At 42.5% G+C, this 21,826-nt stretch overlaps 1 protein-coding gene across 1 annotated transcript; it reads right to left on the bottom strand.

The window, feature by feature from the left end:
- Positions 1–258: 258 nt before the first annotated feature.
- On the bottom strand, positions 259–20,162 carry FAM124B (family with sequence similarity 124 member B). Its single transcript, XM_082395850.1, has 2 exons — positions 18,270–20,162; positions 259–7,487 (listed from the first exon to the last, which is right to left on the bottom strand). The coding sequence occupies exons 1-2, from the start codon at positions 18,999–19,001 to the stop codon at positions 6,837–6,839; spliced, it is 1,383 nt and encodes a 460-aa protein (XP_082251976.1). The 5' UTR covers positions 19,002–20,162; the 3' UTR covers positions 259–6,836.
- Between the last annotated feature and the right edge of the window lie 1,664 nt (positions 20,163–21,826).

Genomic DNA, 21,826 nt, shown 5'->3' with positions numbered 1-21,826 from the left:
GACCATTGCACAAAGCAAGAGAAAATTCCAAGATGCAAATGCTAAACTGTGAAAGGGATATAAAAAGGACTGTGACTTATAATAGATGTTAGGTTGCCTCAACCACAGTCTACACTCATGGGAATTCAAACAGCCCTCGTGATGAGAACAACAGTGTCAATTTTTTTTTTTTTAAATATCAATTCAATATATGATAGAAGGGACATACTGAAAGCAAAGGGCAAATGAGGTTTTTTTGGTTTTTGTTTTTGACCAGGATTCTTTATTTATTTATGGCTGTGTTGGGTTTTCGTTTCTGTGCGAGGGCTTTCTCTAGTTGCGGCAAGTGGGAGCCACTCTTCATCGCGGTGCGCGGGCCTCTCATTATCGCGGCCTCTCTTGTTGTGGAGCACAGGCTCCAGACGCGCAGGCTCAGTAATTGTGGCTCACGGGCCTAGCTGCTCTGCGGCATGTGGGATCTTCCCAGAACAGGGCTTGAACCCGTGTCCCCTGCATTGGCAGGCAGATTCTCAACCACTGCGCCACCAGGGAAGCCCCAGTGTCATTTTTGCTGTGACTGTCCAGTGTGGCTACTTCCTTGAAGATAAAACCGGCTCCTTTGGAAGTGAGGCTCACTGGCCAAGGTGCAGGGAGTCTGGACAAGCTCCCAGAGTTAAAGGCAGAAGGTTTGGGGTATCTGAGGGTCCGCTTCCCTGGGGTCTAGCACACAGGACACACTTGTGGAATGGATGGAGGAGGCCAGACCTTTGATAGAGCACAGCAGCACCAACAACGAAGGAAATATACAGGGATGCTCATACACTAAAGAGGAGCGGGGGAGATCAGGAGGGAGGTTCTGTCCACTGTCATAGGTCTGCAGTCAACAGATAGAGGAGGAGAAGTACACACCCAATAAATGGAGGAAATGCTGGTGAAGAGGGGCTGCCCAGAGTCAACATGGCCCTAGGACCTAGGCAGGAAGGAAATGGTTTATCTCTATGGTGGAACGGATGTGTCCGCCCAAATTCAAATGTAGAAGCCCTAATCCCCACTGTGGAGGTGGGGACTTTGGCAGGTAATTAGGTCATGAGGGTGAAGGCCTCATGAATGTGATTAGTGCCCTTATAAGAGACATGAGAAATAAGTCAAGGGGATGTTTTGTACAGCAGGGTGTCTATAGTTAATAATACTATATTGCATATATGAAAGCTGCTGAGAGTGAATCTTAAAAGTCCTCATCACAAGAAAAAAACTGTGTGGTGACAGAATTTAACTAGACTTATTGTGGTGATCATTCTGCAATGCGTACAAATATGGAATCATTATGTTGTATACCTGAAACTAATATAGTGTTATATGTCAATTATACCTCAATTTTTAAAATATCAGAGACATGAGAGGGTTCTCTCCCTTTCTCTCTGGGCGCCACAAGAGGACACAGAGAAAACGTGGCTGGTGCAAGACTGGAAGAGAGCTCCCACCAGAAATGGGCCATGTTGGCACCTTGATCTTGGGCTTCCCAGCCTCCAGAGCTGTGAGAAGTAAATGTCTGTTGTTTAAGCCACACAGTCTATGGCAGCCCCAGAAAACTAAGACAATCTCTTGTCTCTGGCTTCTAGAGAATGGAAGCCTCATAGGTGTTCCCAACCCTTGCTGTGCATTCACTGAACAGTATACGTGTAAAAGCACCTACTCTGGTCCTAGGACTGCAACAGGGACTGGTGCCTGGGCTGCTTTAATAGGATGCCATCGAGTCAAGTCCCTCCTGACAGTGGACTTAATTTAAGACCTAAAGGACAAAAAGGGGTCCACCAGGGCAGGTCTGGGGCATGCTGGAGGAGCGACAAGGAAACCTGGGTGGCATGCCAGTTGTTGGGGCACAAGGTGTGGAGGCAGGGTGGCACCGTGTGGAAGTGGAGGTCTCCCTTCTTGCACCCCCTTCGGGGAGCAGGACAGTAGCGTGGTTAAGGGTGTAGATGCCAGCCTGACAGCCCAGATTCTAATCCTAACTGAGCCGCTTTGTCATTGTGCCATTCCTGATTAGGCTCTAGACCTCTCTGTGCCTCAGTTTTCTCATCTGTAAAATGGGGGTCATTGTAGCACTGACCTCACAGGATTGGTGTAAAGATGGAAATACTTAAGTAAGAAATGCCCACCTAGGAAGGGGGTTCTCAGGTCAGCCATCATCAACTCAGATTTAGTATTATCGTCCTTCTTTACAATTACTGTTCTTAAAAGAAACACCTCAGAATCATCTCTGGCACAAATGGAATCTGCAAATAGAATACATTGCTCATGCTAAGCAGAGACCTAGTTATGTCTTCGGTAGTTCAGATGGATTCTCTGGAATAACTAGACTTTTGCAATGATGTTTTTGAAATGAAGTTTAGCAGGCTTGAGTTCTTAATAACATAAATCCTAATTACGTGCTCTCTGGGGCCATAAGCTCCTTTTGTTTTCCTATCACAAATTACAGACAATATTTTAAATTGCTAATTGTAAGAAATGCTCAGGAAACATCTCAAACCTCAGAGAAAGGTTGGACAGGTGTGAAAGGAAGGAGAAAGCTGTGGGGAAGAGAGACCAGCTCGTTTCTAAGTGATGTGGGTTGAGCAGTCCCAGAGCAGAATCCCAACAATTAATTGGAATGTAGCAAGAATTTCCTCAGAGAAGGAGCAAATCTTCTTTCTGATCCTCTCAGAGCTTAGCCAAGGGGGCCCCTCAGAAGTTGCAGCTACAGTTCAACCCCTTGAGGAATCTTGGGAGATGCTGCAAAGACAAAGTATTTTAAACAAAGTGAAGAATGAAGAGAGTATCAAATTCATACACACACACAGAGGAAGAGAGAGAAGGAAGAGAAAAGAAGGAAAGAAAAGAAAAAGGAATGAAAATGGAGGGGAATGGGGAAAGAAGGAAGAGAAAAAAGGGGGGAAAAACCCACACACCCTGGCTTGGAGAAGACTCAAGAAAGGCAGACAGGGTTAAATTATCCCAGGAATTTCTAAGTTTTATAGCAAGGAGATGAAACTTAGGAGTTTCCAATCAACAGAAAATGGGTGTGTGCTCATGGCCCCATTCTTCTCTCTCCTCTCATCTTCCCCTTTCTCCATCTTTCTCTGGGAGGGAAAGAAGGGGTTCTCACCTCCTCCCACTCTTGCCTCCATCCCCCTCTGTGCTATCAGCACCTCCCATGTGTAACTGCGTTGTTGGTAGAGCGGTGGAAAGACCAGCGTCACCACCACAAAATCCCATTGTAATAGGGAAGAACAAACCTCACTCCATGTTAGATCTGTTTCTTTTACCTTAACCTTTGTATTCTATTGCTTTTGCTACAACTTAATCACTGTAAAGGGATATTGCCTATAGCTTAAGTGTACATAAAGGCCCATCTCTGGGAACCCTGTCTCTCATGCCTGAATATTAAACTAAAATACCACTGTTCAGTTCACAGGAAACATCCTGACCAGGCTCACCTATGAATGGCTGTAGGAAGGAAGAAATTAACACCTCCCCTCCGAGTCTGGCCGGAGCCAGGAAATATTTGCAACAACTTATCACCTTTTTTACTTTACCTTCTCACCCCGCCCTGCTTTGTTCTATAAAAGAAACTAGCATCCAAAACCCCAGCAAGATGGTTCTTTGGGACACCTGTCCACCATCATCTCAGTCTGCTGACTTTCTGAATAAAGTCGCTATTCTTTGCCCCAACAACGTCTCAATTTCTTGGCCTTTCATGAAGCGAGCAGTACAAGCTTGGACTCGGTAACACCATCAGAGCTGAGGGCAGATGGGGTATAGCTGAGGCACCTGCGCCACTTCCCTTTGTAAATCAATCTGTGTCCCTCTCCTTCCCTCTCAGCCTGCAAATCCCCTGCTCTACTTCCCCTAAGAGACAAATACATTTGCAAGTTTGCAAATGTTACCATTTCTATTAATGCTTAGCAATATCCAATTAATGCTTGCAAAAAATGTGAACTACTATTAAGGTTAAAAATAGCCAAACAACTGTAATGCAACTTAGTTTTAATATACCTATAAAAAATATAAAATTATCTGATCATCAGGAGTCACTTGTGATACATTTTACATTTCAAAAAATGCAGTACAGGGCTTCCTGGTGGTAGAGTGGTTGAGAATCCGCCTGCCAGTGCAGGGGACACGGGTTCAATCCCTGGTCTGGGAAGATCCCGCATGCCACGGAGCGGCTAAGCCTGGGCACCACAACTACTGAGCCTGCGCTCTAGAGCCCACGAGCCACAACTACTGAGCCCACGTGCCACAACTACTGAAGCCTGCGTGCCTAGAGCCCATGCTCCACAACAAGAGAAGCCACCACAATGAGAAGCCCGTGAACCACAACGAAGAGTAGCCCCCGCTCGCCGCAACCAGAGAAAAACCCGCGTGCAGCAATGAAGACCCAATGCAGCCAGAAACAATAAATAAATAAAATAGAATAATAAAATAAATAAATTTTCTAAAATACAGTATAAGTAAGTAGAGTCTGGATAATTTGATAATTTGGATTAAACTAGTTAATATGTTTGTCCCTGTTATATGTAAAATCTCTTTTGAACTTTAGGGTTTATTTGATCCTTTCTATCTGTAATTTTCCTCCTAGATGTGTAAACATAAATGACACACATGGTAAAAATCTTAGAGAGTTGGATTTCTTTTTTTTAATTGTAGCATTGCTTTCACTAAAAGTTGTTTCAAAAAAAATCCTTTGTTGTTAAGACATTTTAAAAATGTGAGCCTGAAGGACCATTTGTGATTATAATATCTTACATATTTACTGTGTTTAACAATATCCAAATGCTTTCATATGCATAATCTTGATTTTCCTAACAACCTTGGTACAGAAGATAAGGCAACAGAAGATCAAAGAGTTTAAGGTCACATATAAATAGTAAATTTTAAACTGAGACCAAAATCTGGTCCTCTCTCACATAGCCCACTGGCATTTCCATCCCATCATGCTGTAAATTGGATTCCTATAGTGAGTAGGAGGATACAATAGAGTACATTTTAAGAGTACACTCTTATTTTACAAGTCAATTTTGTAAGTTACTCATTCAAATTCCTCAATATTCTTTATGCTTTCCATGTACTTATATTCCTACCTATGTATTATGTTAAAGGAATTAGATAACCTCAAAAAAGTCGGAAAGAAACTTCAGAACCGCCTGCTGTGCTTTTCAAAGCAGCTCAGTAGTTCAACTTAAATAAGACTTTCATTTTTTTTAAACTCTTATTATAGAAAACCATACCAAAAGTAAGTTCTTCATTCCACATTCTAAGATCTAACTTTAATCTGAGGGAAAGAAAGAAAATGGGGATAAGAATATACTGATAGTATAAGGACAAAAATCCGTTAAGAAGTCGTGTCTTTGTCCATTTGCAGCTGTCTTCCATTTCTATTCTTTTAGGGGGACAGAGCACACAAACTCAGTCCAGTCTCGCTGCCATAAGATTCATGCTTAAGCCTGAACTCATCCTTCTCTCCAATTAGGTATACTCAGTATAGGGGTCTCCAAAAGATCCAGCTAAATCAGCACTTATAGTCACATAACATCTGTTCTGGAAAATGAAGTCCTTGGAGTCAAATAACCTTATAAATTAACTGAAACACACAGACCTCAGATTTTTAAAAAATGTGTGTATAGACCCAACCAAATAATACATCATATGAGCAACTAAGAATTTGTCCATTATGATTATAATTGCAATTCATAATATGCCCAATCTCCATCCACAGGTTGTGAATTCTTATCACAGCCTGTGCAGCAAGTGTGGTAATCAGCTGTGGAAGTTTCCCAGAGAAATAAGTTTGAACTTCCACCTGTTCTTAAGAATTGATAGAATGGATTTGTGATACAGTGAAACCATAAATAAGTTTTTGGTTTGATGGCCACAGAATGTATGTGTACCATATACCAATGTCTTATTCAAAGGTAGGTATTCATACACTGTGTTGCACGAATGGATGTATAAATGAATGAATAAATGAATGAGTATTGCAAAGGAATTCAGGAATTTGAACATGGCCAAAAAAACCCAAGTCCTGCTCCAGTGACCCAACCAATGCAATCTTGCTGCCACACTCAGTGGAGATCTCGAATCATCCAATCACATTCCACTCCTCTCTGCTTAATTATATGAACGACGGGCCCCACTGGAGTAGTGCGGAAACAAACAAGCAATGGAGGAGCCGGAAAACCCTAGAGCCTAGCTTTCATTTTTAACTTGATTTTTTTGGTTTCCAGGGTTGCTGCTCATTAAACAGGAAAAAAAGAGAAATGTTTGTAATGTTCAAAACACTTTGCGTGTTAACTCATTCCAGATGCAAACAACTTTAAAGGCAAAAATCACTAGAGGTGAGTGGTGAACAGGGCCTAGTTACCAAATGAGGTCACATAAAAATTAAAAAACACTAAAGAATAAATAGCCCATGCTGCCCGGGGAGATAAGCAATGCAACGCAAGTAAAAATTAAAACCAAATTACAGACTCTAATCAGCATTGCATAACACATCCAACTTATTTGCATACAATGCAATTATCCTGATAGGTACTGAACTCAACACACCCAGCTGTGTTAGTGTGTCTCCAAGGACGTGAGGCATTGGGCTTTTTCCTTGTGCGTTGGCTGTGTTCCCTTATGACCATGATGGCAAATAAACAACCACTCAGCAGCACTGCTAGACTTTGAACATTTGAAATAAAAGCGATACAGATCTGTGCATGGCTAGCATTTAGGGCCCCTCAGATGAACAAGAAACAGGCTGATTCTGGGTCAGTGCTCCATTTCTAGAACATTCTATTTGATTTTGTGTTTTAGAAAAGCACAGTTGTTTTATGCTATATAAAGAATTCTTCTGCTTCTTTTTCTTCACCCTGGGCTGGCAGAGGAAGGGGGCATTTTGAGATTGTCGTCCTGGTACAAAGGTCCCTTTGGCCAGCAAGTGACAGAAGATGAATGCTTTCCTTAAAGATTCTGTTGTTTTTGGAAGCAGCTGCCCCTAAGGAAGAGGTTGACAAGCAGGATGGTGGCTGGTGGGTCCAAAGGTCCCTTGGAAATCTGCTCAGAAAAGATTGCCTGGGTCCAGAGCTGACCACGGTGAATCCTGTGTCAACATTCGTCTCTGCCTCTTGCTTCTCAAAGCTGTTTTCCCGTCTGAGGACCTTTATTCTGGCCCCGGGTTCGAGGTGGAGAGAAGGCAGAGGCAGCTGGGAGTCCGTAGCTGGGCTGCTGGGCTGGGCTGAGCGGCCAGGGCTTTTCCACGAAGTGCCACTAGCGCTGTCTGACGCTGTCCGCCCACCAGGCTCAGGCCGCTCCACGGAACCCACCTTGAACCTCCTGCCCCGGCTCCTTCGGCTTCTCGGCTCTAGGGTCCTAATCGCAGAGACAGAGGTCAGCCTGGAGCCCTGGGGGAGCGTGTCAGCTCCCGAGGTGCCATTCAGAAAGGCAAGCTCACCATTCCTAACACCAAGTCCTGGATTCAACTGGACCTATGGGACAAGGAGAAGAGGAACAGGTGTAACCGATGTTTTCCATTAACTAAGTGTCAAGAACAGACTACGTCCTATTCAGCCTTCTGCCATGCTGTGCCCATAGCAGATTTTCAATAAAGTCAGTTGAATTGAATAAAAGTGACAAGTACAATCCTTCAAAGGGATGAGTTGCCACCTTTGCCTCCTGGAAGGTCATTGGACATTATATTCTACCTTTTTTTTTTTGATCCAATGAAGTCTTTTTCTTCTGGAAATGGAAAACTGGCATGGCTAGTTCCATATTCAGAAATCATTCAGGGTTGATATTAGACTGTCCAATCTAGAGGAGCCTCCTTGTCATTAATTTTTACTTGAGCTCTGGTAGAATTTTGCAAGACTGACCTTTCTCCTTTACATATGAAGACTTCTTCTCCTTAACCTTCTATGTCAACACGTTCTTCTGGATTTTCTCCTTCCTTTCCATCCACCCCTTCTCAGGGTCCACTGAAGGAGCCTCTTCCCCTGTCAATCTGTGACAGGAGGTAGTTCTTCAGTGCTAAGCGGGCCATCTTCTTTTCTCACTTTACACACTCTCCCAGCCAACCTCGTTGAATCCCCTGCCTTCAATTATTATCTAAATGATGAAGGCTTCTGAAAGTCTAATTATAGTTCAGATCTGTCTCTTAAGCTTCATACCTACCTATCCAACTGTCTTCCAGGCACAAGGTCCTAAAACTCAACATGTCCCAAATTGAGCTCATTCACCTCCTCACCCTAAATCTGTTCTGCTTACTCTTTTCCCTGTCTTAGAACCTGGCATGGTTTGCCCCACATTAACCAAGCAAGAGCATCATTTTCCCTTCTCTATCCCTCATGTCACCGATTCCCATGGACTCTTTCTCCCAAAGATCTCTCAGATCTTCCTGTCTCTCCATGTCCACTGCCATTAACCCTAGGCAGGCTGTCATCAACTCTAGTCTGAATTACTGCAACAGCCATCCGAAGGGACACCCCATGGATGCCCTTTCCTCCCTCTAATCCATTCTCCACTCCACTACCAGAGGAGCTTTGAAAACAGTTTTGATCATGTCACCCTCCTACTTCAAGTGGCTTCCTACTCTTCTTAAGAAAAAATCTAAGCCCTTTAGTATGGGCTCCCACACCCTTCACAGTCTGTCCCTTCTTACTCCAGCTTAATTCGCCACCTCTTCCACTTGCCAAAATTGAAATTTGTTCAATTCTTTGGACATTATTTGCTCTTTCTTAATGCCAGTGTTTGTGTATATTATTTCCTTTGTCTGGGATGTGTCACCTCTGACCCTTCATACCTGTTGTTAACTCCAAGCTTACACATCATTTCCTCTTAGAAGCCTTCTCCATGTCACTGAAGCTGAGTTAGGTACCCCTAAATATTGGCTCTGCCACTAATTAGTTTTGAGACTTTAGACAAGTTACCTAATTTTTCTGTGCCTCGGTTTCCTCATCTATAAAAGGAGATCATAATAAGTAGCAATGTCAAAGAGTTGTTGAGAAGATTAAATGATAACAGGGCCTGGAAATAGTAGTGCTAAACATAAGTTGGCTATTATCATCATCACAAATATTATTACTAGCTGTCCTGGCAGCCTGTACTTTCCATATCATTGTAGTTACCACAGTGTTTTGCACCTGTTTGCTCACTTCTCTATATCTTCTTCTAGACTTTGCCAGCTGGAAGTGCCGGGATTGTATACACCTTCTTCATCATTGTATCTCCAGTACCTAGCACAATGCCTAACACATGGTAAGTAATCACTAGATGTCTGTTGGATAAATAAATAAAGCTTAATGCCTAACAAACTATAAATTATTTGCATATAGAAATGTATGGCCCCTAATTATTAGCCATTAGGTAGATACAAAGTCTTACTAAGAAACTGCCAAAGGACATTCATCCTGTGGATGGCCATTTCTGCAGTCTTTTTTAAGAGATAGAATATCAACTTTTCCTTTTTTAAGAGAAGTCCTTAGACGATATGGCAGAAGAAAGCACAAGATTATTAATGTAGAAATGCAGGTGTGTGCAGTTGGAGTGAAGAATTTCCAGGAGAAACATAATGCCAAGTGGTTGAGCTAAATCTCTTGAGAGAGAATAAAGCTCCTCTTGCCAAAAAAGCAATTGAAATGCATTTGTAGGAATTCTGATCATTTAGAGCCCATCTTTCTAAGAAATATTTGTAAAATGTTACAAATTGAGAGGTAGGTGTTTTTGAGTTTCAGGGAACATTAGTAATTATCTTGATGAACAGGAAGATCATTTGTCATTCATTTGGCTCTAAACACTTGAGAAATAAGAGAATATACATCACTGAAACATGGTTAAGCTGTTAAGGGGCAGACTGACATCATGAAGGGAAAATAATATTGTCTTTTACTAAAAGTGATTCCAAGAGATAGCAAAAGAGGATTTCTCCTACATTGAAAAAAAAAAAAAGATTGCATGGGAACAAATTATATAGATAATAAGAAACCCCAAAACAATGCCAAACTTGCTTACTTAAGAGTTGAATCAAGTCTCTTCCAATTAACTGATCTTTTGTAAGGTACTTATTTTAATTTATTAACCAAAACCAATGATGTTAACCCACCATCCTATAGCAGCAGCAACCTTCTGAGCCATGCTTACAAGGATTCCTTCAGGGTAGCATAAAGCAAAGTATTGAGTGAGAGCGAGCATTTAGGGTTGGAAGTGTGTGTGTGTGTGTGTGTGTGTGTGTGTGTGTGTGTGTCTGTGTGTGTCTGTGTGCCTGTGTGTGTCTGTGTGGGGTATGAAGAATGGGGAGGAAATGAAGAGAGGAACAAAGTGGGAGGAATAGAGTCTGAATGAGTGCCTCTGAGAGACTCAGAAATGAGAAAGGAACCCAGAAATGCTACAGAAGAAGCAAAATGAATTACTTCACGAGAGACTATCTTCTTTTATTTTAAATGGCTAATAAAGAACATCAAGATGATCTTAGCTAAAGGTCTGTTGATAAAATGAAGAGAAATATATGTTTGCTTTTGCCAAACTAGCTTCTGGAATATTTACTTTTCTGAAGAGAAACTTATTTCCTGACAACAGGCAGTTAATCAATCAACAAATGGTTCAGAAGCAGCTGTCTGTCTGGTACTCTACCAGACATAAACATTTACAATAAAATACTGAAAAGAGATGGCAAGTCATAAAGTCCCAAATTATATGGTACAAGAATGAGGAAATCTATAATCAGTTGTGTGTTACAAAGTTTCGGTGTAAAATGTTCTAGTTAAGAATGCGCTTATGGCAGGTTTCACAGAGGAGGTGGTGCTTGCACAGGGTCTTAAAGGATAGACAAGTGAAGAGAAAGAGAAAGACATCTCTGGACAAGGAACAGCTCAGGCCGTATATAAAGGCAGATATCCATACAATGGAATACTGTTCAGCCTGCAAAAGAAGGAAATTCTAACACATGCTACAACATAGATGAACCTTGAAAATATTATGCTGAGTGAAGTAAGTCAGACCCAGAAGGACAAACATTGTATGATACCAGTAATATGAGGTCCCTAGAATAGGCAAATTTATAGGGACAGAAATTAGAGGTTACCAGGGACAGGGGTGGGGGGCAGTTGTGGAGTTATTGTTTAATGGGTACAGGGTTTCTGTTTGGGGTGATGAAAATGTTCTGGAAATAGATAGTGGTGATGATGAAGTACAGTGTAAATGTACTATTAAGTACCATTAGGCACTGAATTCTACACTCAAAATGGTTAAAGTGATACATTTTTATGCTATGTATATTTTACGACAAAAAAATACATGGGTGCGGGAGTGAGCCTAGAGGTCTGGAAAGAAGGTTGGAATAACCAGAGAAGGAGGCAGCAAAGGAAACATTCGGGGGGGCCTGATTATGAAGAGACTTGAAATTCGGACAAGTGAGTTTTAATTTTATTTGCTAACTTTTGCTATTGAGCTGACAAGGAACATAAATCCAGCCATCATTTAAAAATGTATTCAACAGTCCTGTGCAGGATAAAGCAGATGCCTGGAGCCAGGGTGAAGAGTCAGAATGTTGTAATAACAATGCACATTTGAAGTTAAGTGGATTTAAGGAAGGAAAGAGAAAAAAAGAAATGGCTCCAAAGGAAAACTAGAACAGTTTAGGGGGGGCTGTCTGAATGTGGGTCTTCCGAAAAGAGAGGCTTTAAAAAAGACATGTTTCAAAACCTTTGCAAATGGGAGGGTGACCAGAGCTGGAGAAATTGGGGGCAGGGCTGCAGAGGATGACTTTGGTTTTGTTTGGACTGAATTTGAGATGAGGAGACGTTATGTTTAAATGGTCTTACAGGGAGTTGAAAAAGCCAAAAGCTCAAGAGATAGAGGAGATGAAAATACAGGAGTAAGTTGAACAAAGATGACAACTAAATGCCCAGGATGGGCTTTATTTCTTAATCTTAGGGAAACCTTAAACTTAGGACAGTGGTTCTCAACTGGGAGAAATTTCACCCCCCAGAGGGCATTTGATAATGTCTGGAGACATTTCCTGTTGTCACAACTGAAGGGAAGCAGAGTCGGTTCTAGTATCTAATGGTAGCACCAAGGATGCACTAAATATCCTATAATGTGTAAGACATCTCCCCCACGGCAAGGAATATCTAGTCCAAAATGTCAATAGTGCCGAGGTTGAGAAAACCTGATTTAGGGGCAAAAAGAGTTGAAACTTTGAAAAAAATGTCCAAGTGATAGAGAGATAGGATAAATCCTTTAATTAGAAGATCCGAGTTATGGAAGCTCACAGAGATAGAGAGATAGGATAAATCCTTTAATTAGAAGATCCGAGTTATGGAAGCTCACAGAGATAGAGAGATAGGATAAATCCTTTAATTAGAAGATCTGAGTTATGGAAGCTCACAGAGATAGAGAGATAGGATAAATCCTTTAATTAGAAGATCTGAGTTATGGAAGCTCACAGAGGAGAAACTTTCAAGCAAGGAGTGGCCAGCATTTGCCAATACTTCTGACCCTGACCTCAGGCACTGGTGGCCTTAGAGAGAGCAACAAGTCTTCTAGCATCTGTATGAGAGGTGAGGACACAGGGCAAACAGCAGCCCACAAGATTGGAGAGACATACAAATGAATACGGGGAGTCATGGCTTCCCGGAAAAGAGGATCAAAAGTGGAAACCACTGCAGGAACCAGGACGGGGCGAGGAAAACCTGAACTGTAATTGCAAATAGCTGGAGGCTTAGTGTGGACAATTCTGAGAGTTAAAAACTCCAGGGGACCCAGTCCCAGGGAAGCCCCCCCAGTTTTGCGAGATTTACCTCCAGGAGCGTGACTAGACTCTCACAATAAACATCAGAGAAAAATCCCCTTGTGCTTCCGGAAAGAGAAGGAGAAAAGGAACCTTTTTTTTAAATTGAAGTATAGTTGACTTACAATGTTGTGTTAGTTTCTGGTGTACAGCAAAGTGATTCAGATCTTTTTCAGATTCTTTTCCATTATAGTTTACAACAAGATATTGAATATAGCTCCCTGTGCTATACAATACGTCCTTGTTGTTTATCTATTTTATATATAATAGTTTGTATCTGCTAATCCTAAGCCCCTAATTTATCCCTCTCCCCTGCTTTTCCCCTTTGGTAACCGTAAGTTCTTCTATGTCTGTAATTCTGTTTCTGTTTTGTAAGTAAGTTCATATGTATTATCTTTTTAGTTTCCACATATAAGTGATGTCCTATGATATCTGTCTTTCTCTGACTTACTTCACTTAGTATGATCATCTCTAGGTGAAAAGGGACCATTTTTAAATACTCCAGAGCGCTCTGTTCTTAAAAGGCCTTCTCTCAGGGGAAACTAGTTAACCAGAGCCTAACATGCTGTGTATTATCAGAGCCTAACTGACCTGGGTGAAGAGAAATACCCAACTCCAGCTTTCTGTAGCCTTCCATGTGAGAGAAGGGAAGTACTCAACTCCAGCCCACTCTAGCCATTCTCGCCCACCTAAGCAAGGAGGGAAAAAAAAAAATTAAACACTTGCGAAATTCACAGTTCAAGGCATAGACTCACTAAGACAGAGACCTAATTATAGAATGCTTCCCCTCCCCCAACTCCTTACTACCACATTAGTAAAGGCTTATTTACAGCAGTTCCTATACCTGCTACATCATGCCTGGCTATTAGGAAAAAATTACAAGGCATTACAAAAGGTAAAAAGCACAATTTGAAGAGACACAGCAAGTATCAGAAGCAGACATGGCAGGGATGCTGGAATTATCAGACCAGTAATTTAAAATAACTCTGATTAATATGCTAAGGACTCTAATGGATAAAGTAAACAGCATGCAAGAACAGATGACAATGTGAAAAGAGAGATGGAAATCCTAAAAGAAGAACCAAAAAGATAAAAAAAACAACAACACTGTAACAGAAATAAAGAATGCCTTTGATGGGCTTATTTGCAGACTAAACACAGCTGAGGAAAGAATCTCTGAGCTAGAGGACATATCAATAGAATCCTTGAAAAAGAAAAGCAGAGAGAAAAAAAAAAGCCTGAAAAAAAAAAACAAACAGAACAGACTATCTAAAGACGAAGGGACAACTAAAAAAGGAGTGGTAGACAAATAATGAGAGTACCAGAAGAAGAGAAAGAGAATGGAATAGAAGAAATGTTTGAAACAATAATGACTGAGAATTTCCCCAAACTTATGTCAGACACCAAACCGCAGACGCATCCACTAAGGACTGAGACAGCAGAACGAAAACTGCCAAGTGGAGAATAGGGTAGCCCAAGGTATGCATTTAATAAACACTTGGTGGTTGAATAAACATTTGACATACCTGCTTATGTATTCAGACATTCATTCATTTACTGAGCATCTACTAGGTACCCTAATATCAATCTCATCAAAAATACACATCCTAGGCTCTAAGAAGCATCAGACAGTGTGCGCTGACAGGAGGTTATGTGGGAAAAGACATGGAGAGACAGCTAGCAGCCTTCTTACACAGACAATAATTGCGCTACAGTTTCTACTTTACAAAGCACCTCCATGTATACTCTCCTTTTTGATCCTCATAATGCAAATTGTACATGTCAGTACCATTCAGTGGCTCTGTCAGTGACTGCTGATTACAGTCAGAATAAGACAGAAGCTACTTGGCAAAGCTTTTGCTCATTCACACAAGAATGGATTTGCCTACCATGTGCCAGATGCTGTTCTAGGTACTGGGAGTAGAGTAGAAGAGTGGACCAAATATATAAACAGCTCATGCAGCTCAATATTAAAGAAACAAACACCCCAATCCAAAAATGGGCAGAAGACCTAAATTGACATTTCTCCAAAGAAGATATACAGATGGCCAAGAAGCACATGAAAAGCTGCTCAACATCACTAATTATTAGAGAAATGCAAATCAAAACTACAATGAGGTATCACCTCACACTGATTAGAATGGGCATCATCAGAAAATCTACAAACAACAAATGCTGGAGAGGGTGTGGAGAAAAGGGAACACTCTTGCACTGTTGGTGGGAATGTAAATTGATACAGCCACTATGGAGAACAGTATGGAGGTTCCTTAAAAAACTAAAAACAGAATTACCATATGGTCCAGCAATCCCACTACTGGGCATATACCCTGAGAAAACCATAATTCAAAAAGACACATGAAAAAAAAAAAAAAAAAAAGACACATGCACCCCAATGTTCACTGTAGCACTATTTACAATAGCCAGGTCATGGAAGCAACCTAAATGCCCATCGACAGATGAATGGATAAAATGTGGTACATATATACGATGGAATACTACTCAGTCATAAAAAGGAATGAAACTGGGTCATTTGTTGAGACGTGGATGGATCTAGAAACTGTCATACAGAGTGAAGTAAGTCAGAAAGAGAAAAACAAATATCGTATATTAACGCATGTATGTGGAACCTGGAAAAATGGTACAGATGAACCAGTTTTCAGGGCAGAAGTTGAGACACAGATGTAGAGAACAAACGTATGGACACCAAGGGGGGAAAGCCACGGGGGGGGGTGGGGGGGGTGGTGTGATGAATTGGGCAATTGGGATTGACATGTATACACTGATGTGTATAAAATGGATGACTAATAAGAACCTGCTGTATAAAAAGTAAATAAAATAAAATTCAAAAATTAAAAAAAAAAAAGAGTGGACCGAAAAAGGTCCCTGTCCTCATGGTGCTTACCTCCAGTGGCTGAGCACGTGCCTGATGATGTGGCCTCTGCCCACCTGCCCATCCTCCTCCCCGCGACCCCCTCCCTTCTCTCCAGACACATGGAATCACAGGCGCTTTTCTGAACATGCCTGCTAAGCAAATGCTATTCCACACATTGTCACCCGCCATCTCCTCTGTTTGGAACACTTTCCTCCCTTCCCCATCTAGCTACTTCCTTCCGGGCCATCCAGCTCAGCCAGGCCCAGACATCACCTCTCCGGGAAGCTTTGCCCATCACCCTCATCGGGTCTAGCAACCCCCTCCTTTCCCCCCCACCTCACACACATGTCCATCCTGGAAGGGTTACACATGGGGAAGTTAACTTGTGATTATAGCTCTCCCTTAAATAGATATTGGTTTCTTTCTCTGGTGGACATTAGTCATTTTTGCCCCCCAGCATTTGTCCCCTCACGGATCTTCCTTGGGGACCCTTGTCCCCCGCCTCCATGAGTCCCAAGGGAGTCTGAGTCCACAAAAAAATCTCGGGATGCAGGGTAGCAGAGCCTCTGCCTCAGAACTAAGCTAATCCACCTCACCCCGTTCCCCTGAATGCAACGATTGGTCTAGAGAAGAGAATCGGATCCAAGTTGGTCCGATTGACGTGAAGTCCAGAAGTTCTGTTGGACCACTGTAGGGTGAGGAACTCAAAAGGATAGTCCTCAGAGCTGCTGGCAGCCAGCTGGTGACCACAAGGGCCTGTCTGAGGAAGTGGCGGAGCTGAGAGTCGGCTCCTAAGCCTGCCTCAGGACTCAGGCTACTTACTTACAAAAACCAATTCATTTACCGTCCCCTATCCTCTCTGCCCCCAAGCAAGTCTGGGCTGGGTTTTCTATCCTGAAAAATTCACCCCATTATAGGAGTGAAGTAGCTACAAGGTATTATCTTTTATAGTGTGTATTATAGCCAAGCCTTTGTATATGCTTTCTTCAGCGACTTTTATATGACACCAGAAACAGAAGTTTCCAGAAGATAATCGCCCATTTTGTTGGCAAAAGCCTAAACTCATCGACGTCTTGATCCAAAAAACTATTCTTCACTCCCCAAATTTGACTTAACTTTCCAAAGGAACTAAGCTGTATAAGCCGTGGTTCAGAAGTAAAAATGTCAGTTAGCCTTTGAAACAGAAATGTGTTCCCTGCTGCACACATATATTAAATTTTTGCTTGACAGTGAGGTTTAGATTCTGGAGATTAACTAAGGCTGAAGGAAAAACTTTAGATGCCTTGGAAATTAGTGGGTTATGTGACAGGCAGCTAACAGAAACAATGCCTGTCCACCTTATGTGAATGAGAAGGTAAATAATTTAGAGATCATTACATACACTATCAATATGACTCATATTTTATTAATGACTCAAAGCTGATGACAACAAAATTAATCAAAAGGAAAGATAATTCATCTTCTAGCCTGTTTTTACTTTATCCGATAGGCCTTAAAAGGGTTTCTGACCCTTTCTCACGGACAGAAATTTTGCTGTGAATATCATGTACACCTCCCTGCCTGCACACACTTACACACACACACTCACACATGCACCCAGCCCTGGACTGCAGTGGTCAACTGCAGTGGTCACTTCCTCTTGTGTCTTGGGCAAGTAACTATTCCCTCTACCCCTCAATTTTCCCTTCTGCAAAACTTCCTATGTTGTAAGAAGGACTGAATAAAACAATCAATGTGAAATACATACTCTAGGGCATAATATGAACAATAACAACTAAAATTGCATTCTAGGCACCATCTTAAGCACTTTATAAATGTCAGGTCATTTAGCATAGATAACAACCTGTACTCTAGGAAGATGCTAATATTACCCTCATTGAAGAACCCAAGGCTCAAAAATCACACAGCTACTAAGCAGCAAGGTTCAACTGCCACATAATCCTTCATAAGAAATGGCACATGGTAGCTATCACGATTGTGCTTGCTTTCAATAGGATGCCTACAGAAGAAGGCTTTAATTTTAAGATTTTATTTTGAAGGCTTCTAACTATATAACTTTATTTGGGGTAAAATTTGACAGTGATGCAAGATGCTTAAAAATTAAGTCAATAGGATGGCATACTTAACATCCCCAACCATAATTACAGCTTCAGCTTCCTTAGGTCCAGGTGGAAAGAACTAATGATATTTCTGGACCCAAAGAGTGGGCAAAGTATTTGTGTATAGTTGAGGAGCATGAATAAAGGAAAATCTGAGAAGTAGGGTGCTGCCTGATTCTACTGCAAACTACTTGTGCAAGTTACCAGCTCACAGAATCTGAACTTCCTTATCTGTCAGATGAAGGGATTTTATTAAATCAGTGCCTCTCAACCACGTTACAAGCTACATATTAGAATCATCCAAGGAGCTTTTAAAAAGATTACCCAAACCATTGTGCCCCCAAAGATTCTAATCTAACTGACCTGGGGTGCAGCCATGGCATGGGAATGTTTGAAAACTCCCCAGAGATTTTGGTGTGCAACCAAGGTTGAGAACCACGACATTAAATCATCTCTTGGATGTCAAATCCCACAGTTACATGTGCATCTAAAGATCACAGAGACCAAACAGAAATACCTGAAGGAGAATCTTGTTGCCATCATAGTCCTGTGTTTGCCACCGGGTATGGCTGATGGGGACACACGGATGGGGTAGAAGAGGCACTAACTGGCCAATCTCTTGAACCTTGAACTGCAACACTGAAGCCTCTTTGGGGTCCACCGACACTCCAGGGGGCAGCTGCTTCAGGGAGAGCTGCAGGGCAAAGGTCTCGGTGGAGTAGACCGCGAAGAAACAGAAGTTGCTCTTCTGCAAGGTGGCTTCCCTCTGCAGGATCATCTCATAGAGCCCGATGGCATCCTCGTAGTTATCAAAGCTGCAGTAGAGCGTCACTCTCAGGACCTCGGTGCCACAGTGCACCTGCCTCACGCCCCAGACGGGCATCTGGTTGTCCAGACTATAGAATTCCTGATTGGCGAGAATATAGGGGCACGGTCTTCCCTGCGCATTCTGGGTGGGGTAGCACTGCCACGGCCAATGCTGTAGGGAGTCAAGAACGCGAAACAGCCGCTCCTCTCCGAGGCTTTCATGCAGGAAGAGCAGAACAGATATCCCCGGGAAGCGGGACCGCTTGGAGTGGCATTTGTCATAGTATTTCACTGGACTGACCCGCTCAGACACCAGAAAGACACGGACCTCTGGGCAAATGCAGTCCAGGAGCTGGTCCAGGGTTTGCTGCAGAAGCGAGCCATGCCCGGAGTTGGCCAGGAGGTGGACAGTCATGGCCAGAGGCTCCCGCGTCTCGTCCATCGTGGATGCCGAGGATGACAAAGGATGCAAGCGAGCAGGGCCCACTGGTCCAGCTTCTGAAATGAATGGGGGGGTTCCCACGTGCAGCCTTCAGCCCACCAGGAAGCCTTCAGGACTTCAGAGCCACGCCCTTACCCTGTGCTGCGGGTCGCCGCTGGCCACACTGTGAGAGAATCTCCGCAAATCAGGCACAACAGCTTTCAGGACACACCACAGCGGCAGGGTCGAGGTCACCCAGCCGGTGCATAATGTAACCGCGTGTGTGGGGCTGCACTGGGCGCTCCCAGGGTTTCTGTTTGACCTAAAAACCTATAATCCTGAGAAACACCCGAGTGGGTGGTTCTTACGGACACTCAGTAAAGGAAATGACCAGGCAAAAAGGAACACGAGTCGGCTCTGTGAGGCTGATAGCAATCTGTTTAGTTGAAAAGACATCCATTTTATGGACCCACAATGGGCTCTGATTTCCTCCTTACCTCCCTCCCTGTTTATAGTAAGCCACCTGAATACAATGACTGCTTTAAAACAATTCTCAAAACTTGTCTCTTTGCCAGGAATTTTTCCCCTTTGTCTTTTTATTTTATTTTTGAACAATTGATGACAGGGCATTGAAGAGAAGTTACTTTATCTAAATAATTTTGACTGTTCACTGAAAATGATTCGCTCTGCTGCAAAGTCTGAGTGTACTCAAAAGACATTGATTCATGCCAATTCTTTAGAAAGAGTGAGAGTTTTCCAACGTCCATAATAATCATTGTTCATGTCTATTGAAGATTTACTACGTGTCCATCATAAACTGTCCCAGAGCTTTACATAAACTGGTTTAATCCTCCAGCAAATCTATGAAGAGACTATTATCCCCAAATTACTGAGGAAGAAACTGAGGCACAGAAAAGCTAAGTAACTTGCCCAAGATCTTGCAGTGAAAAAGTGACCGAGGGAAGATTTGAACCCAGGAACTGAGTGGTCTCCCTGTGAACCACAGAGGAGGTGCCTCTCTGGGACCTGGATGTCCCAGACCGGATTTTTCTTCCTAAGTATAAGGAAAGGACGTCCAAGCAGGGTCTTGTTGAGGACACACATTTCCCAGAGATTGTGTGTGCTGTTGAATCTTAAACTGAATAATCTTCAGTAAGAATATCCAAGCTCTAAACGTAACACTCACCCATTTAAAAATCATTTGCTACTCTGAAAGCTGTGCTTCTAAAAATGTGGACAAGCACATTTTTCTAAACATAATTCATAACATAAGCAATTTATTAATGCTTGTAGTGGAACATGGTGTGACTTGCTGTTTTACAAATTAAAAGGCACTTTTGTGATGAAAAATATAGCTTACTCTAACTTTATTTTATATATGTTGATTGCTTGAGTAGTAAAAGAACCAAATTTAACATCAAATATTGTTATCTGTGGAAGGGAATCATTTCTATTCAGATTTCCTTTCTAAATATAACCTACACTTCCAATCATTTGCGTTTCATAAGTCCTATACTTTGCATTGGAAAAATCTATAAATAGAGTTTATTACAGATAAGTTGTTTTTTAATTACCACCAGTGATTCAGTAATTAAATTCATTTTGCTTCAACTTTCCCAGCATCATTCGAGGTTTTTTTTTTTAAAGGCATTATATTTCTGAAGCTTTTTTTAAAAATTTGATTTAGGTTACACACTGGCATTTGAAAGGCAATAACTTTCTCATCCCCCAGTATGACTCCCCTCCCCTCTCCCCTGTCCATCCACTCGCGGAGCTGACTCGGGCATTTGAGACTTTAGACACAGTTTTTGCAAACAGTCTTTGCAATTCTGGAAATAGCTCTAAAGCTTCGAGGAGAAAAATTGTACCCCTGAGACAAAGATATTAACTCGCAACATTGTGTAGAAGGCAAGTGTTTATGCCCTTATACAGAAAAGGTTTTGCTCCTTTTGATGTTGTTGTAATCTTCCGTCCAGTGAGAAAACATTCTTTTTCCTTGTGAGGTTGTCAATTCTGTGAGGATTGAAAAGATGTCGTTAATCCGATGGCTGCCTAAGTGCCAAGAAACCGGGGGATGGGACAGGGGGGCACCACCACACTCCTTTCCGACTGACTGCCTCTGCAGTTATTTCTCCAAGAACCTGAAATATTGACGCCCCGACCTCACCTCCAGGGTCGGCCTCCGTTCCTCACAGACCCCTCCGCCCACGGCAACGGCCAGATCCTCAGCTGGGTTCCCCGGCGCTTTCATTTCTGCACACTGCCTCTGTTGAAAGCACAGATGCATATATTAGGGGAAGTCATCAGCTTTGCCGCCCGGTACCTGGACAGCTGACACTCGATTCTCTGCCTTTTTTTTCCCCTGAAACTTGGCAAAAGATGCCCAGGTATCTGTCACTCACCAGCTCCTGGACAGCCCCCACCTGGTCAACTCCTCACAGCAAAGTGGAGAAGCTGGTGACAGGAGGCACCGGGAAATCTAAGAACTCAGCTAGTTAGGAGGATTTGTTGGAACCTGTGGACATCCTTCAGGATTTTTCCCTGCGGCAAATCTCAGAAATGTACGGGGATACATTCAAACCCCGAGATCCTACCCACACCCCAAGAAAACTTTGAGAAAGAGTTTCTTTCCCTCTTTATAAAATGTGTTTATTTATCCCACATGTTGAGAGCCAGCCACTGTGCCCGGAGCAGAGGAGAGATCATCACCAAGTCTCGCTCTGGAAGAGCGCCTTCAATTACGTCATCAGGGATCAAGGTCACTGCAGGATGCCATGGAAACCCCGAGGAGGAGCCACCAACCTAGATGAGAGGGCCAAGGAAAGCCAAGGAAAGGAGATGCTACT

Source organism: Balaenoptera borealis (genome assembly GCF_965194805.1).
Source record: "Balaenoptera borealis genome assembly, chromosome: 6".
NCBI lineage: Eukaryota > Metazoa > Chordata > Mammalia > Artiodactyla > Balaenopteridae > Balaenoptera > Balaenoptera borealis.
This window is presented reverse-complemented; position numbering and strand designations above follow the sequence as displayed.